Source organism: Muscardinus avellanarius, assembly GCF_963383645.1.
Source record: "Muscardinus avellanarius genome assembly, chromosome: 2".
Classification (NCBI taxonomy): Eukaryota; Metazoa; Chordata; class Mammalia; order Rodentia; family Gliridae; genus Muscardinus; species Muscardinus avellanarius.
In genome coordinates this window covers 29,974,543-29,990,049 of record NC_137787.1, presented here as the reverse complement: position 1 = coordinate 29,990,049, position 15,507 = coordinate 29,974,543, and the positions used below count along the sequence as shown (strand labels likewise).

Here is a 15,507-nt window from a genome sequence, read left to right as displayed (position 1 = left end):
CCAATATCCTTGATGTAAAATAATTGCAACAAAATACTAGCAAACGGAATCCACAGGACATCATGATCAAGTGGGATTCATGCCAGAGATGCAAGAGTAGTTCATCACAGCAGAACAATGAACAAAACATACCACATCTAACAGAATGAAGAAGAAAGACCATATGATATTTTAAATAGAAGAATAACACGATCACATTTCTAGAATTATAGAGGACTTTCTCAAAACAGCCTTTAGAATCTGGCCTGGCAGATATTATCCCAATTTAGAGACCAGGACACTGAATGGCTGTGTCCAAAGCTATATTGATGGAACTGGAAACAGCTCATTCCATTACACTATGCTTCACTATGGTTGTTCAGATTAGTGGACAAGTCTTTATGAGGGAAAAAGATAACTAAAAATTCAGAAGGCTACAAATGACTGTTTAATAATCCTTCAGCCTGCATAATAACTCATTGCAGTATTTAACAGTAGATCCTTTGCAATTGCTGCACAATTATTTCCCGAACAATGGATATATACTCTATAACAAAGGTTTTATGAAAGTTTCAGAAATTTTCTGTTTCACAAAATGAAATATTCCTTTATTAGAATAGTAAATAGCATTGAGTCTCTTGCAAATTAAAAAGCCTGTTTATTCACTAGAATATATACTGTAAATACTTGCCATCTGGCCAAACCACTTTCTAGCGAGGATTCAGTGAATGAGAACCATCCGGAAACAATGGATTTAGTAAATATATGGCCACAAGAAATTCATAATGTAACATTTCCCAAGTGTCTAAATCTAGCTCATTCTCATTTGAACTCTCCCTTTTATTATTATGATATATAAACCAAACACAAAAGAATGCCTACTATTTGGTTTCATTTTTATAAAAGTTGAACGTGAGTGAATTAATCTCTACTATTATCTTTGATGAGCCAGTGACTGGAAGGAGACCTGAGGGCAGATTTTGAAGTCTGGATAATGTTCTGTTTGGGACCTGATTACATGCGTTTGTTCATTTTGTGAAATTCATGTAAAAAACCTTTCTGCTTTGTGCATGTTGCAGAGAGGCAAAGTATAAAGGATCAATCAGAGCACATATATCTACTCTACTACCTATCAGATAATAGTGAGCTTTAAAAAGAGTATATGAGCCGGGCGTGGTGGCACATGCTTGTAATCCCAGAGCTTGGGAGGCGGAGACAGGAGGTTTGCACAGGTTCAAAGCCAGCCTCAGCAACTTAGTGAAACCCTGTTTCCAAATAAAGTATAAAATAGGTCTGGGAGTATAGCCCGGAGGTAGAAAAGCCCCTGGGTTCCACCCTAGTACCACAAAAAGGAGTATATGAATAAATTATAATAATTTTAAAATACACTATTAAGTTAAAAATGCCTTACTCTTACATTTTAATGCTTTGTCCTTTCTGGAAAAGAAGTAGTATTAATATATTTAGTGTAATTAGGGAAATTTTACATTTGAGTTCTGACTTTCTTATAGTCCTTTTGATCATATTTTATATGTGGTTCTTGCTCATAATTTTTTCTAGTGTTTCTTTTCATCAAAATTTACAAAATATTCCTGTAGCTAACGTTCTATACAGAAGTTAGTGGTACTGTATATATCCCTAAATATGGACTGGCATAACTTGTGTCTAAGGTCATTTCATAATTTCAAAGCTTACATAAAGTAAATTTGTTCACTTTTAAACATAACTAGGAAATAAATTTGTATCATGCCACCAAAATATTTTACTTTTTATTATAGAGAATGTATTGTAAACATGATTGTTCTAGTTCTAATAATTTTTATTCCTTTTCAATGTGGTTCTCCATCAACCATTTATAAATTTGTTTTATAGTATCATATAATACAATAGTATAATGTAGTATACTACTTAACACTTCAAAATCTGGGTATACATGATAGCAGATCAGAATTCATTTGAAATTATATTCAAGAATTTGCACTTTTCTTTTAAATTCCAGTTCTTTCTTATTGGAAACATACAATAATGCTTTCTGTATTTGATGCCCTATTTAGCTGAATGCAGGTCTCCTGTAAAGATCTCCTGAGAGGAGTTCATAAAAGAGGACAAACTGGGCACAAGGGACATAAATATATGTCTGATACATGTAATATAATCATAGCCAGGTGCAGTGGTGCAGGCCTGTAATCCCAGTACTGGGAGGCTGAGACAGAAGGATTGCAGGTTTGAGCCCAGCCTTAGCGACTTAGTGAGGTCCTCAGCATGCAATCCTGTTTCAAAATAAAAATAAGGGCCGAGGTTATAGCTTGGAGGTAGAAGTGCCCCTGTATTTAATTTCTAGTACTAAAAAATAAAAATAATTTTCTAAATGTCTAAATCTAGTTTTTTAAATTTGAACTTTTCCTTTTATGTTAAGAAGTATAATTCAGGGCTATTTAATTTTTTTTTTTCTATTTTTGAGTCTACTATGGTTTCCTCTTTGTTTGGGGGGGGGTGGAATTTGGGTTCATTTAGATATTTCTTTCCTCAGTTCTAATTTTGTCGAGATCTAATTACTGGCTATTTCTCTACATAGACGACTGCATTGCACTAGGAACTACATCCACCTGCACCTATTTGTATCTTTCATGCTGAGAGCTATTAGCATCTTCATCAAGGACAGAGTAGCCCAGGCTCATTTGGGAATAGAGGAGCTGCAGTCTCTGATAATGCAGGATGACCTACAAAACTCCTTTGGAGGACCTTCTGCAGACAAATCACAATATGTAAGTGTTTTCACCATCTTCTCTCACTACCAATTTGTAGACCATTACAAATAAGTAAAATTTCATAGTCCACTAAATATTTGTTAAATTGTTTTGGCTTATTTTATCTGATCTCTAAACCAATTAAATCAGGCTTCTGATATTTATTTCCTCAATTCTGTTCCATTCATGTCTGGGCACTCATTTAAGATTATTAAAAGTCCTTGGGCTCTTTTCTTAAAAATATTCTGAAATGGCAACTGCAAAAGTATTGGTGTATGGATCATAGCAACTGTCATGGAGTGTTGCTTTTAAAAGTAAAGTTTGTCAGCAAAATCACAAGCTTGGGATTTTTTTTTTTTTTTAATTTTTGGTGGTACTAGGGTTCCTGGAAGCCCTTCTACCTCCGGGCTACACTCCCAGACCTATTTTATATTTTATTTGGAAACAGGGTCTCTTAAGCCAGTGTGGCTGGCTTCCAACTTGTGAGATCCTCCTGTCTATGCCTCCCAAGTGTGGGGATTACAAGCGTGCACTACCACGCCTTGGGATTTAAAAGACCATGATAATTTAGTTCCTTTATTGTACACTCAAAGTCCTGTTCCAATATAGAATTTCATTATATTTTATTGTGCTTTTAAGTGTCACAGTGCTAGTTGGTAAATAGAGTCACCCAAAATTTGGTTAATGGAGTAATAGAGCTAGAAGTTAGTTACAGTGGATTGATTATCTTAATGGTAGGAATTGATGTCCTATCTATATCTCTGCCTTTTCACTATAACTTTATAACCCTAATTCTGATTCTGGCCTGGCCTTGTGATTTGCTTTATTTAGTAGCATGAAGTAGAAATGAGAATTCATAGAGGGAGGTAGACTTCCATGAGTGAGCCTGGCCAAGACGAGCTAAGCCCAGGCCCGGTCAGCAGAACCATTCACCCAACCCACACTCTTAGACTTAAGCTCTATGGTTTTAAGTCATTAACTTTTGAGGAATTTTGTTTTGCTGCAATAATGACATACAAATGACCAAACTAAAATGGACAATATTTTCTTCTTTAGAACTTTTCATTTTTATGACTATATATTGTTTTTATAAAAAAAACTTTTTTTGAAAAGTGCTTTTTTTTCTGTTTTTTTTTTTTTTTTTTTGGTACTGGGAATTGAACCCAGAAGCATTCTATCTCCAAGATACACCTCAGCCATTTTTATTTTTTTGTTTTTGAAACAGGGTCTCATTAAGTTACAGAAGCCTCACTAAGTAGTTGAGGCTGGCTATGAACCTGCGATATTTCTGTATCAACCTCCCAAGTACTGGGATTACAGGAATGTGTCATCACACCTGACTGATTTTTTCTAACTTCTAAAAGTCTTATTTAAACAACAAAATCAAGCCTGGCTTTGTGGCGCATGCTTATAATCTCAGCTGTTTGGGACGCTGAGATGAGGATTATAGTTTTAAGGCTGGACTAGGCAGCTTAGTGAGACCCTGTCTCAAAATAAAATAATAAGGGCTAGAGATGTAACTTCTCAGTATCACAAACAAAATAAAACAGAAAACAAACAAACAAAATATAGATCCAAATACCATAGTCTTAAAAATGCTGTGTGAAAATAACCTTTCTGGTCTGTTTCAACATTCTTTGCTTTTCTAGGTATAGGGAACAGAATAAACCAATAAATTATTTGTTAGTAATCTCATGTGCAACTAAGAGTTCTAACATGATGTATTCTGGCTTATTTGTGACAGATCGGGTGCAAGATTGCTGTTGTGATGTTTATTTACTTCTTGGCTACAAACTACTATTGGATCCTAGTGGAAGGTCTCTACCTGCATAACTTAATCTTTGTGTCTTTCTTTTCGGATACCAAATACCTGTGGGGCTTCATTTTGATAGGCTGGGGTAAGGCATTTGTACCTCCTTTCCTTCTAAGCAGGTTATGGATATGAGCCCATCACCAGCATTGCTTTAGCCATTTTGCTGAAATAATCCCTCCCCATCTGACCTTTATGCCTTCTTCTTTTCCTTTCATTGTTCTGTTGTGATACAAAAATTAAGATCAACTCTTGAATTGTTCCAGTAGTAACAAACTTTTCAAGCTTAATTTCTGGCTGGCATTCTCAGACCAGCTTCCTGTAGGGATGCATTGGAGGAAATGTAAGAGAGCAGGTGTCAGCCATCAGCTCATGCTGTGTTGGCCTTCTGCTTTATCAATAATTTCTACCTAACATTTTTAATTTATGAATTTCTGGGCTCTAATGATGTAGCTTAGATTTGTGTTTCTAGGTCATAGACTGAGAATGCTAGAAAAAAATTTTATAAGGCCAACTCGAGTGCATTTAATAAATAAACTTACAAACTGATTATGGAGATGTATCATTTCTATTAGAAGGACATCATTCAAGTTACTTTGGGTAGAATGATTTAAAACTAAATGATATTCAGCTCACATTACAAAGATGGCATTGTATTAGAGCAATTAGTGGATTTCACACTAACTCAGCATGACATAGAGAAAGAGTGTTTGCTTTTAAAATGTAAGGGAAATTAAAATTTATATGTGGTTAAAATAGAGAAGAGTCTAGAGATTAAGTTGTAGATCTCAGGTGCTGTTTAGTATTTAAATTGTGAGGTGCTCAGCATAAGAAAGAAATGTCACTAAGTGGCTTAGGATTAAATTTGAAGGTATTTTTCTCTTTCCCTCCTAAACAAGAATATTCTTTTGTCTGTTTTGGCTTAATAACACTATAACATTTGAAAATTTTAAGTAAGGCATATTAAATGTCCTGGTGGCTAACTAATGACATAAAGAAGTCAAAGGGTTGATTTACTTTAACACTTCATTTATCATGAAATAATACTTGTTATGAATAAAGTTTTATTTCTAAAGTTACCTTGACAAAGACTCTCTCTTAGACTTGTTAGTAGTTATTGAAATGAAACACACACACACACAGACACACACACACACACATATACACATGTTTCTTTTTTTATTGGTACATTGTAGTCATACATCTTAATGGAGTACAAGATGATAGAGGCATCCATGTATACATCACTCAATTAGCCCTTACTCAGTTCCCACCCCATTCTCTTCCCCTCTCTCTTCATGTTTGGCTTAGCGATTGACTTTGATATGTTTGTTAATATATTTTTTAAAGTACTTAGGAAATTTCCTTGACAGTTTTTTGGTAATTTGCCTTCAAGTCAAAGCGATCTGTATATCCTCGTAATTATCAGAAGCTTATAAATGTGTTGATAGGAAAAGTTAATAATGAATGTAGATTTGGTTGGGTTTGCCTTATTTTTACTTTTTGAATTTCTACATCACTGGCAACACATGTAACACATTCCTTTTCTCTACTTACTGGTGTGAAAGAAAACTGCTACAGGCCTTCTCATCAACTCTTTATTTGGTCAGTATCACGCAGTCTGTACCTTGTTAATTAAAGTTAGAGTTGGTTAGAGTGAAACCTTGAAAAATAGTTTTCAAATCTTTATATGAAAAAAAATAATTCCAAGGTTCCAGTGAGCTTTTATGTAAGCACGGGGTTCTAACCTTCCTTTACAACTTTTTATTAATTTGTCCACAAAAGTTTTGGGATAGAAATGATGACTTACAATAGACAAGCATCAGTATTTGAAATACTCATTTCATGGAATAGTTGAAGAATGCACATGGAAGCAGGTAGGATTTTCATGGAAGCTCACTGTGAAAACATTTTCCACGGAATGCTGTGGTATATTTATGTTCATTTAATTAGCCACAATCCCTTTTTATACAGTTTAAATTCTGTAGTTAGTCTATCTTCTGCCTCTCTCTTTGAAACTCCATTCTTTTAAAAATTATTTAGTGTAGAACATATATAATGAAAAGAATAGTAATATTCCTTTGAAACTCTCTCTCCTTTTAAATCAGTCATGTCCATATTGTCAAGTTTCATAAAGAGCATTTTTATATTCTGCTTTCTATGAAAATAACCAAGAGACAGCATTATACTTTCAGTTTTATTATCTCCCTATAAAATGTTCTCAATATTTTTTGATCGTCCTTTTGGCACAAAATATAATTTAAATCCAGCATATGTATTGAAGTCCGTGTCTTAGTGCATTTTGTATTGCTATAACAAAGCACTACAAGCTGGATAATTTATAAAAAATGGTTTGTATTTCTGGAGATCCAAGAGCATGGGCTTCTGGTGGGGGCCTCATAGCAGACAGTATCACAGGCAGGAATGTACCTCAAAGAGGAGTGTGGTGATAGGCAGAGCAAGGTGCCAGGCTCACTTTATAACAGCTCATTTTTTCTATAACCATTGAGTCCTCTGGACCTAGCCCACTCTCATGAGATGGGACCCAGGGCATTCTACCTCTGAGCTACACCACCAGCCCTAATTTGTATTCTTTATTTTGTAACAGGGTCTCACTGAAACATTATTTGCTTTTGAGAGTGGTGTCCCCAGGAACAAAAGCACCATCTACTGCCCTCCCTTTTCTTAGAAGTTCTATCATCTCTTACCACTGCCACACTGGGGACTAAGCTTCTAGCACTGTCGGGAGCAAATTGCATCCCATATGAAAAGCAAGTGATCTGACACTACAGGTTATATTGTTGTCTGTTTGACTGTCTGATCATACATATTATATTCAAATGTTTAATTTTTATTTATAAAAAGTATTCACAAAGCTGTTTATACTGACACATTATCAAAATAACTCATTTTTCAATTAATGTACACATTGTGTAATATTTAAATAGTTAAATTTAAAATAATGCTTAAATTTCAAAAATTTTTCAACTATGTATTCTAAAATATGTAATAATGCGATACTAAGATTGGTGATCAACAATTTTTTTTTTGGTGGTGGTACTGGGGTTCTTAGAAGCCCTTCTGCCTCTGGGCTACACTCCCAGACCTATTTTATTTTTGGAAACAGGGTCTCTTAAGCCAGCGCTTAAGTTGGCTTCAAACTTGCGCAATCCTCCTGTCTCCGCCTCCCAAGCGCGGGGATTACAAGCTTGCGCCACCACGCCCAGCTTGTGATCAACAATTTTTAATGAGACCCAGGATGATTTTCCGTTCTTCATTCCTCCACGATCTGTTCCTTCTGGACTAGTCTTTTGAACAAGGGTCTACCAAGAGAAAAAGAAAATTTCATTAAGACCTGGTGCCTGAGATAAGATGTTTGATATAATATCATTTAATACATAATTGCTGCCCAAGGATCAATTAATTGATTAAGGACCATTAATCAATATTTTATAGAAAATACTTTAGGAAGTTGCCTTGATCATGTTATAAAGGAAGCAATGATACAGATCTAAAAATGATGTGTGAATATTTTGACCAAAACCAGTTGTCTTAAAGATAGTCAAGACAGCAGAATAGCAGAATAGAATCTGTCTGTCCTTTTCTAACCACTATTAGAATCAGCCTTGCTCTCCTGATTACATAGTATGATTATTTTTTCCCTAAAATAAGAACTAATTGACAAGTTATTGTTACGAGTTTTGCCTCTTGCACCAGATATACATTTTAAGAAAACGTGGATGTTGTCTATTTGTTCATTGTTTCATCTTCAGAACTAGAACAGCCCTGCATATAAATGAACACTTAATAAGTGCTTAGTGAATGAATAGTTACTTGGAGGGATGGATAGATAGATGGATTGAAAGAGGGATGGATGGATGAATGGATGAATGGATGGATGGATAGATGGATGGAATACATAAGCTGAGCCTAAAAGGTAACCAGAATTAGATCTATTTTGACAATATTCACAAGCCAGAGCATTTTAGGAGATTAAAACAGTTGTATTCAAGCAATAAATAAAATTGAATATTGAATCAGGAAATTCAATAGTCAGGTAGGCTTAGGTTAAATTTAAACCAAAGGAATTCTCTATAATAGGTATTACTTTGTTCTGAAATATTTATTTAACTGAGCCTATTTCTTTGTTCACTTTGTTGCTTAGAAAGAATGCCAGAAAAATTACAAAAATGTTTTTTTTTAGAAGATAAAGGATTTAATATGCTAGATAAGAAATGTTCAAAGATAGACTAAAGTGTTTTTTCTCCTTTGTAAGGTGCTTTCTAGCTTCTGTTATATTTTTATTAGGGTCTCTGTATTTCTTTTATTTAAACCTCTTTTATAGAGGCCCCAAAGTGAGAAGCTACCCATTAAATCTTTTAATTTTCTATTGTAGTGTGTTAGAAAATTTTGGTTTACCTTTTTTTTTTTCATTTGTTTTGCTCATGTTGAAGTATAGCCAACTAGAGCATGAACTGAAGAATTAGCCTTTGGTGCAGGGAAGACTCCTGCAAATTGATTGTAATGGATTTGATATTGCAAGGCCAGAGGTGTTTATTATTTCTAAAAGACATGTATCACATGCTGATATCAAACTATTCTCTCACCCTTTGCTAAGCAATGAATGAATACAAACATTCCTATCTTGAGCTACTATAGGAGACAGGGAAAGGAAGGGGCTAAAGTGGTCAGACTTCTTGATTTAATAACTTGCTTTTAGAGTGAGAAAAAGGTCTAAATTTTAGAATAATAGTTTCAGCTTTGCATGAGATTATTTTATTATTCCACTCCTTGAAACTGTGTGGCTATCATTGTGGCAAAAGTCAGTGTCCAGTCTTTGCCTACCTATGTCCCTAGGAACTCTAGTAGCTTCCAAATGTGGCTTGTCCTTATATCCCTCAAATGACAATTGGGCTCCTCCTCCTCCTCCTCCTCCTCCTCCTCCTCCTCCTCCTCATCATCATCATCATCAGATTTACAGGGGCAAATAATATTGCTTTCACTCATTTTTCAAATTGACAAGATGAAAATTAGGTCACATATCAACATTTATTTTTAGTCATATATCAACATTTTTATGTCTATTTTCCTCTCTTAACAGTTAATGGTATAATTTTACGTGTAATGAATATAAGCAAAAAGATTGTAATCTTAAAAAATATGATTTCTGAATCCTTTTCTGGTTACAGGGTTCCCAGCAGTGTTTGTTGTGACCTGGGCTGTGATACGAGCAACAGTGGCTGATGCCAGGTGAGTGAAAGAGAAGAGGTAAGGAGACAGCCTCAGTTTACCCTGTACTCAGACTTCCGGCTTGGAATCGATACTGGCTTCTCTCCTTGATGCTATTGTCCTTTAGGGATGTCACATGGGAAGTTGCTTTGATGCAATGGTAGCCCCCGATATGTTTCCAGCAAGCCATCTATCCGGTAGGTTGTAGGACAGAGAGGCACAGACTAGATTAAGCTGCTTGAGCTCCATGAAATCAATTAAAAACCCACTGTTTTCAGAAGCAAATGGAAAGATATGGGACAAGGAACACACTCAGGGTGAAAGGAAGGGCCATGCTGCCCGAGTCCTGGGATGGCAAAGTTCATACTTCTTGATTTTTTCTGCCATATCATCTTCCCCACTGATGCTGTGCTATTGAGGACCAGAGATAAAGGATGAGGTTGCCACAAAGTTCAGGTGAAAAGAGATTTCTTGTATCCGAAATGGATGAATGAGGTCCACATTGATGTCTCTTATATTTGAGACTCAACTTCTTTTGATCTGGCTTGTCAAAACTAGAGCTCTGATTTTCTCTGCATCTTAGCCACTTAGAGATAATAAGATCAGACATGGTTTTAAATGATACCCAGAATCCTATTGATATTTTTATAGTTTGGATAAGGAATGTCCTCATAAAAGCTCATGTTTTGGCAGTACAGAAGTGTTCTGAGAATAATTAATTCAGGGCTCAAAATCAGTGGATAAATCTATTGATGGATTAATAATTTCAGTGAATGTACTGGGGTGGTAACTCTAGGCAGGTAGGGTTAGGGTGTGGCTGGAGGAGGTGAGTCACTGGGGGACTTTAGGGTCTATATGTGTTCCTGGTTTCTGTGTCTCTGTCTCTGTCTCTGTCTCTCTCTCTTTCCCATTGCCATGAGTTAACCACCATGTCCTGTTGCTATGCTGTTTCTGCCTTGGAGTTGGCCAACCATGGACTAAACCTCTGAAACCATTAGCCAGATAAATGGTTTCTCCTCAAAGTAGGTCACAGTAACAAAAAAGCTAACTAAATAGATACACAAAGGAAGTATCTTCTAGGTATAAAATTCTTTTTAATTTTACCTTCTTTATTTTTTATACTTTTATTGATGCTTTATAGAATTCTATTAACAGTATTATTTGACTAAAGGAAGCTAAGATAATTCAAATAACTTAAGATGGACAAATCAAATTTCCAAATGAATAATTTTGATTCTCTTATAAAAGCAGCAACACCTTACAAGATTTCCCTTGCCTCATTTAAAAGAGATAACAGATGCCAATGAAGGGGGAAACTGGTAGCTTCTTTGCCATATTTTTGTTTCATTATCTAGAAGGAAAGGTGGGGCTACAAGAATAAGAACCAAGAAAATTCTGTCTAACATTCCCAGGACATCTGCATGGGATCTGGGGCATGGACCCCTCTTGCCTCATTAAACTCTTTTTGATTGTGAGTTGTGAAGATGGTACAGTGTTTGGTCAATGCAATTCACTGGATCCTGCTGGCAGAACAGAGCATCTCTGTTTCTATCACTAGTGTAGCAAGTTCTGCTTTAGAGTCAGAATTTTATTCCTCATGCTTCACCATTCACAATTAAATTTGCTAAAGAGTTAAAATTTATTTAAAATAGAGCCAGGTGTGGTGGCGCACACTTGTAATCCCAGCATTCAGGAGGCTGAGACAGGAGGATCGCGGTTCGCAGACAGCCTCAGCTACTTAGTGAGGCCCTCTGCAACTCAGTGAGACCCTGTTTTAAAATAAAGAATAAAAAATAGGCAGGGGTGTAGCTCAGAGGTCGAATGCCCCTGGGTTCTATCCCCATACCCACAAAAAATTTATTTAAAATATATGAACAGAGAAGATAGGTTCTGTGACATATTAAAACACATGTGAGTTGGGGCACTGAAAGATGAATGAAAAACAAGAATTTGTAGCAGTTTCTTTTAAAGGTGTTAAATCTCAGTTGCCTCTCTTATATCAAAGGGTAAATTTGAAACTTTGACACAAAAATCTATTGATATCAACTTTTTAGACATAACTGATTTTTGGCCCACTTTCGAATATAAGTATTTTGTAGAACTAGAACTGTATAATTGAATCCCATTGTGTTAGAAGACACCATTGTGAAATGTCATTGAGGCAAAGAAAGAAAACCATGAAGATATTATCAAATGTCAAAAAACTGAAAAGGAAATTTATGGCATTCAAAGGCCTTGTAGCTTTTGTGAATTGTGAATCAAGTTCAATTTATATTCACACAATACATTTGTTGTTTTCCATAGAGAAGAAAGCTTTCTAAGGATAGTATGATACATGTTCTGCACGAATGAGTAGAAATGTCTTTTATATTTCTTGTCTGGTTGGATAATATGAAAAATATATGATTGTATATAATACAAGGAAATTTTCGATAACTTGCTAGTGTAAAATTTCTTCTGAGATTTATGTGTCATCCAGACTTCAAGTTGATTGATTACGCAGCGTTTAGCTGTAGTGAACCAGAATTATACTTTAGTATAGGGTCTTGATAGCTATGGTATATTCTTGCAATGAAATCTATATGACTGAGCTTTCTTGGTACTGATATGGAAAGAAAATTTAAAAATACATTTAAAAGGAAAAGAAAATTTTATGATAGTGTATACATTGCATTTTTTTTTGGTAAGATAGGTATGTTAGCTTTCTGTTACTATGACAGAATACCAGAGTTAATCAACTTAAAGAGAGGAAAAGATTTAATTCATAGTTTTAGTCCATGGTTTCTTGACCTTCTTAAGTTAGGCTTGTGGAAGCACAGTATATCATGGCTAGATCATGTGGCAGAGGAGGCTGCTTACCTCATGGTGGCTTGGAAGCAAAATAGAGACAGGAGGGACTGAGTGTCAATATTTCCTCCAAGGGCAGAACCCTGATGACCTAATTCCCTCCCACAGGCCCTACCTTCCGAAGATTCTACCAACTTTCAGTAGTGCTACAGGTTGGGGACTAAGCCTTCAACACATGGATCTTTGAGGGATATTAAAAATCCAAAATATAGCAATAGGAAAAAATAAGAATATAACAATGGATTGTATTTGTATATGCATAAAGAAACACTGGAAGCACACACAATACTGTATAAAGATGTTATATACAAGGAGAGGGGTGGAGGGAGGCAAAGGTCTAGAGGGCCTAGACCTTCCAACATCTGTTGTTTTGCATAGTTTGACTTTAAAAGGAGAATATATTATTCATATACTCAAACTTTAAGATATGTGTTTGTGTGCTGGCCGTGGTGGCACACGCTTGTAATCCCCGGGCTTGGGAGGTGGAGACAGGAGGATTGCGCATGTTCGAAGCCAGCCTTGCTGGCTTCAGAGACCCTGTTTCCAAATAAAAATATAAAAAATAGGTTTGGGAGTGTAGCCCGGAGGTAGAAGGGTTTCCAGGAACCCCAGTACCACCAAAAAAAAAAAAAAAGAATATGTGTTTGTATAAAATCTTCAGCTGTGGTGTTTTACTGAATTTTTTTTTTATCACCAGAGAATATCTGAGAAATGAAGCCATTATCTCTCATTTTTCCTATCCATTCCATACTTGCATTTTAAACACAATATAATTACTTGGCATTAAATTTCACTAAGAGAAAGTGTTCAGCAACTGCTTTCTGACTAGTACAAAAGCCTTTTTTTTCTGACATAGAGATATAAACTTGTTAACTTAGAGTGTTTGGACTCACATTTGTGTCGTGCATAGGCCAGAATGAACACACAAAACAAGAAAAAAAGAATATGTAGTTGTTAGATACATACTCAATCCTTTTTGTGTGGTGCTGGGGATGAAACCCAGGGGCCTTCTACCTTCAGGCTGCACCCCCAGGCCTGTTTTACATGTTATTTGGAAATGGAGTCTCACTAAGTTGCTGAGAACCTAACTAAGCTGACTTCAAACTTGCAATCCTCCTGTCTCACGCTCCCAAGTACTGGGATTACAGGCATGCTTCACCATGCCTGGCTCATACTGAAAATGACTGACCTTTATGAAAAACTTGAAATAGTGTTTCACTGTCTATAATTTGTTCGGAAATTAAGTGTAACTTTTGATAAAATTTATCATCTAGAATGAAATAATTATCATTATATCCCCCAAATTTCTTTATGAGATATTGCTACAGTCAATTCTGTGTTTTGTTCAAGGAGGAAGAAATGGAAAGCTTTTATTTATTTATCTTTAAAAGGCTGTTTAAAGTGCTAGGTACAACTAGGTTTTTATTTTTTCAAATCAACTCTGTCTTAATTATTCCAGTGTAGAGACCTTTACCAATACAAACCAGGTTGTGTGAGGTTGAATCAGACTTACTTTAGATTCAGTTTGTGTCAATTCAGCCTAACAAATATTCACTGACTACCTGCACACTACATACTGCTTAGGCCATTATAATATCTCATGGCACACAAACAATAATGACACCGCCCATATAGAGCTTAAATTCTAATTAGGAACTGGAAAATAAGCATAACAAATAGGTCAATTGTGGTATTTTTATTAAATGTTGTTAAAAATATTTTTAAATCAAGATAAAATCAGGATTTTTAAACTCCTTATTTAATGAGCAAACTATAAAATGTTATAATTGGCTCAGAGTAGAACACAAAGAATCATATGTTTATATTCAGAAAAATGAATGCTGGAAATTAACACGTTAATACAGAATTAGGCAATATTCTTGGTACACTAATCAATTCCATGCCACTGAACACAGCTAATTCTTATTTCTATGGCAAGAACCATTTGCATTTGGTTTTTTGTTGCATTGCTATGGATAACAATGACTTTTACTGTCAATGTTCTATATTTTATGGGCGTATAAAATAAAATTGCTGTAACTTCTGAGAGAGAGACAGGGAACGTTATCAACTTTATTCCCTCTCTTTCTGGTGATAATGAAAGCAAAGTGTAAGTTTAAATTTAAATGACTATAATGTTCTTGTGGCTTTGGAAACAAGGTTTTGAGTCTGATCACTATAAAAGTAATTTGCTAATAATTTTCTACTCATGTGAGGATAATCTAACAGTATAGAAAAGAGGACCTATTGTATGGGTTTCACTGGTTTGGATATTTCAATATAAATTTTTTTTTCATCTATTTGTTTCTCAATCAGAAGCTCAGGACAAGAATTTTTGGTAAAACTTAAAGTGTCTTTTGATTCTCATTACCTATTTGCTTTGTCCGATTTTTCATTAAGGTTCTTCTTCACGTTTCAGATGCTGGGAACTTAGTGCTGGAGACAGATGGATTTATCAAGCCCCAATCTTAGCAGCTATTGGGGTAAGCTTAAAAAGTTTTGATAGTTTTTTAAAAGATGAGTAATTAAACTGCAGCTAAAACTCAGATAAAGTTTACCCCTTTATTCTACAACAGTTTTGGGAATTTCTCATGTGTACAGCAATAGCTGTTGGGAGAGTTTGGGCTGGAGTCTGATCCTTAGTCCTGGCCGACACTAAGATCCATGCAGAAATCACACATCCTTTTTTTTTTTGTCAGGTAGCACTTGGGGACAATTCCAAGACCTCAAAATGTCTTGTGTAGAGAGTTAGAAGGCCCTAAATCTCTCGTTTTTATCCATTATATCTTCACTTTAATGTTCTGATCACCTAGTAATACATAGGGGTAGAAGTGAAGGAAAGAAATACAGCAGAACAGAGAAATTGCTGAGAACAAGTGATAGTATAATACATTC

General features: G+C 35.3%; 1 protein-coding gene across 1 annotated transcript in view; it reads left to right on the top strand.

Moving 5' to 3' along the window:
- PTH2R (parathyroid hormone 2 receptor) overlaps window positions 1–15,507 on the top strand; it is a gene marked incomplete at both ends in the record, with an annotated part of 75,160 nt that overhangs the window by 36,833 nt on the left and 22,820 nt on the right. The window contains 4 exons of the mRNA XM_080689919.1: window positions 2,555–2,744; window positions 4,471–4,624; window positions 9,726–9,786; window positions 15,032–15,095. Of these exons, the coding sequence (XP_080546045.1) occupies window positions 2,555–2,744; window positions 4,471–4,624; window positions 9,726–9,786; window positions 15,032–15,095 (469 nt within the window). The remainder of the gene's footprint in view (window positions 1–2,554; window positions 2,745–4,470; window positions 4,625–9,725; window positions 9,787–15,031; window positions 15,096–15,507) is intronic.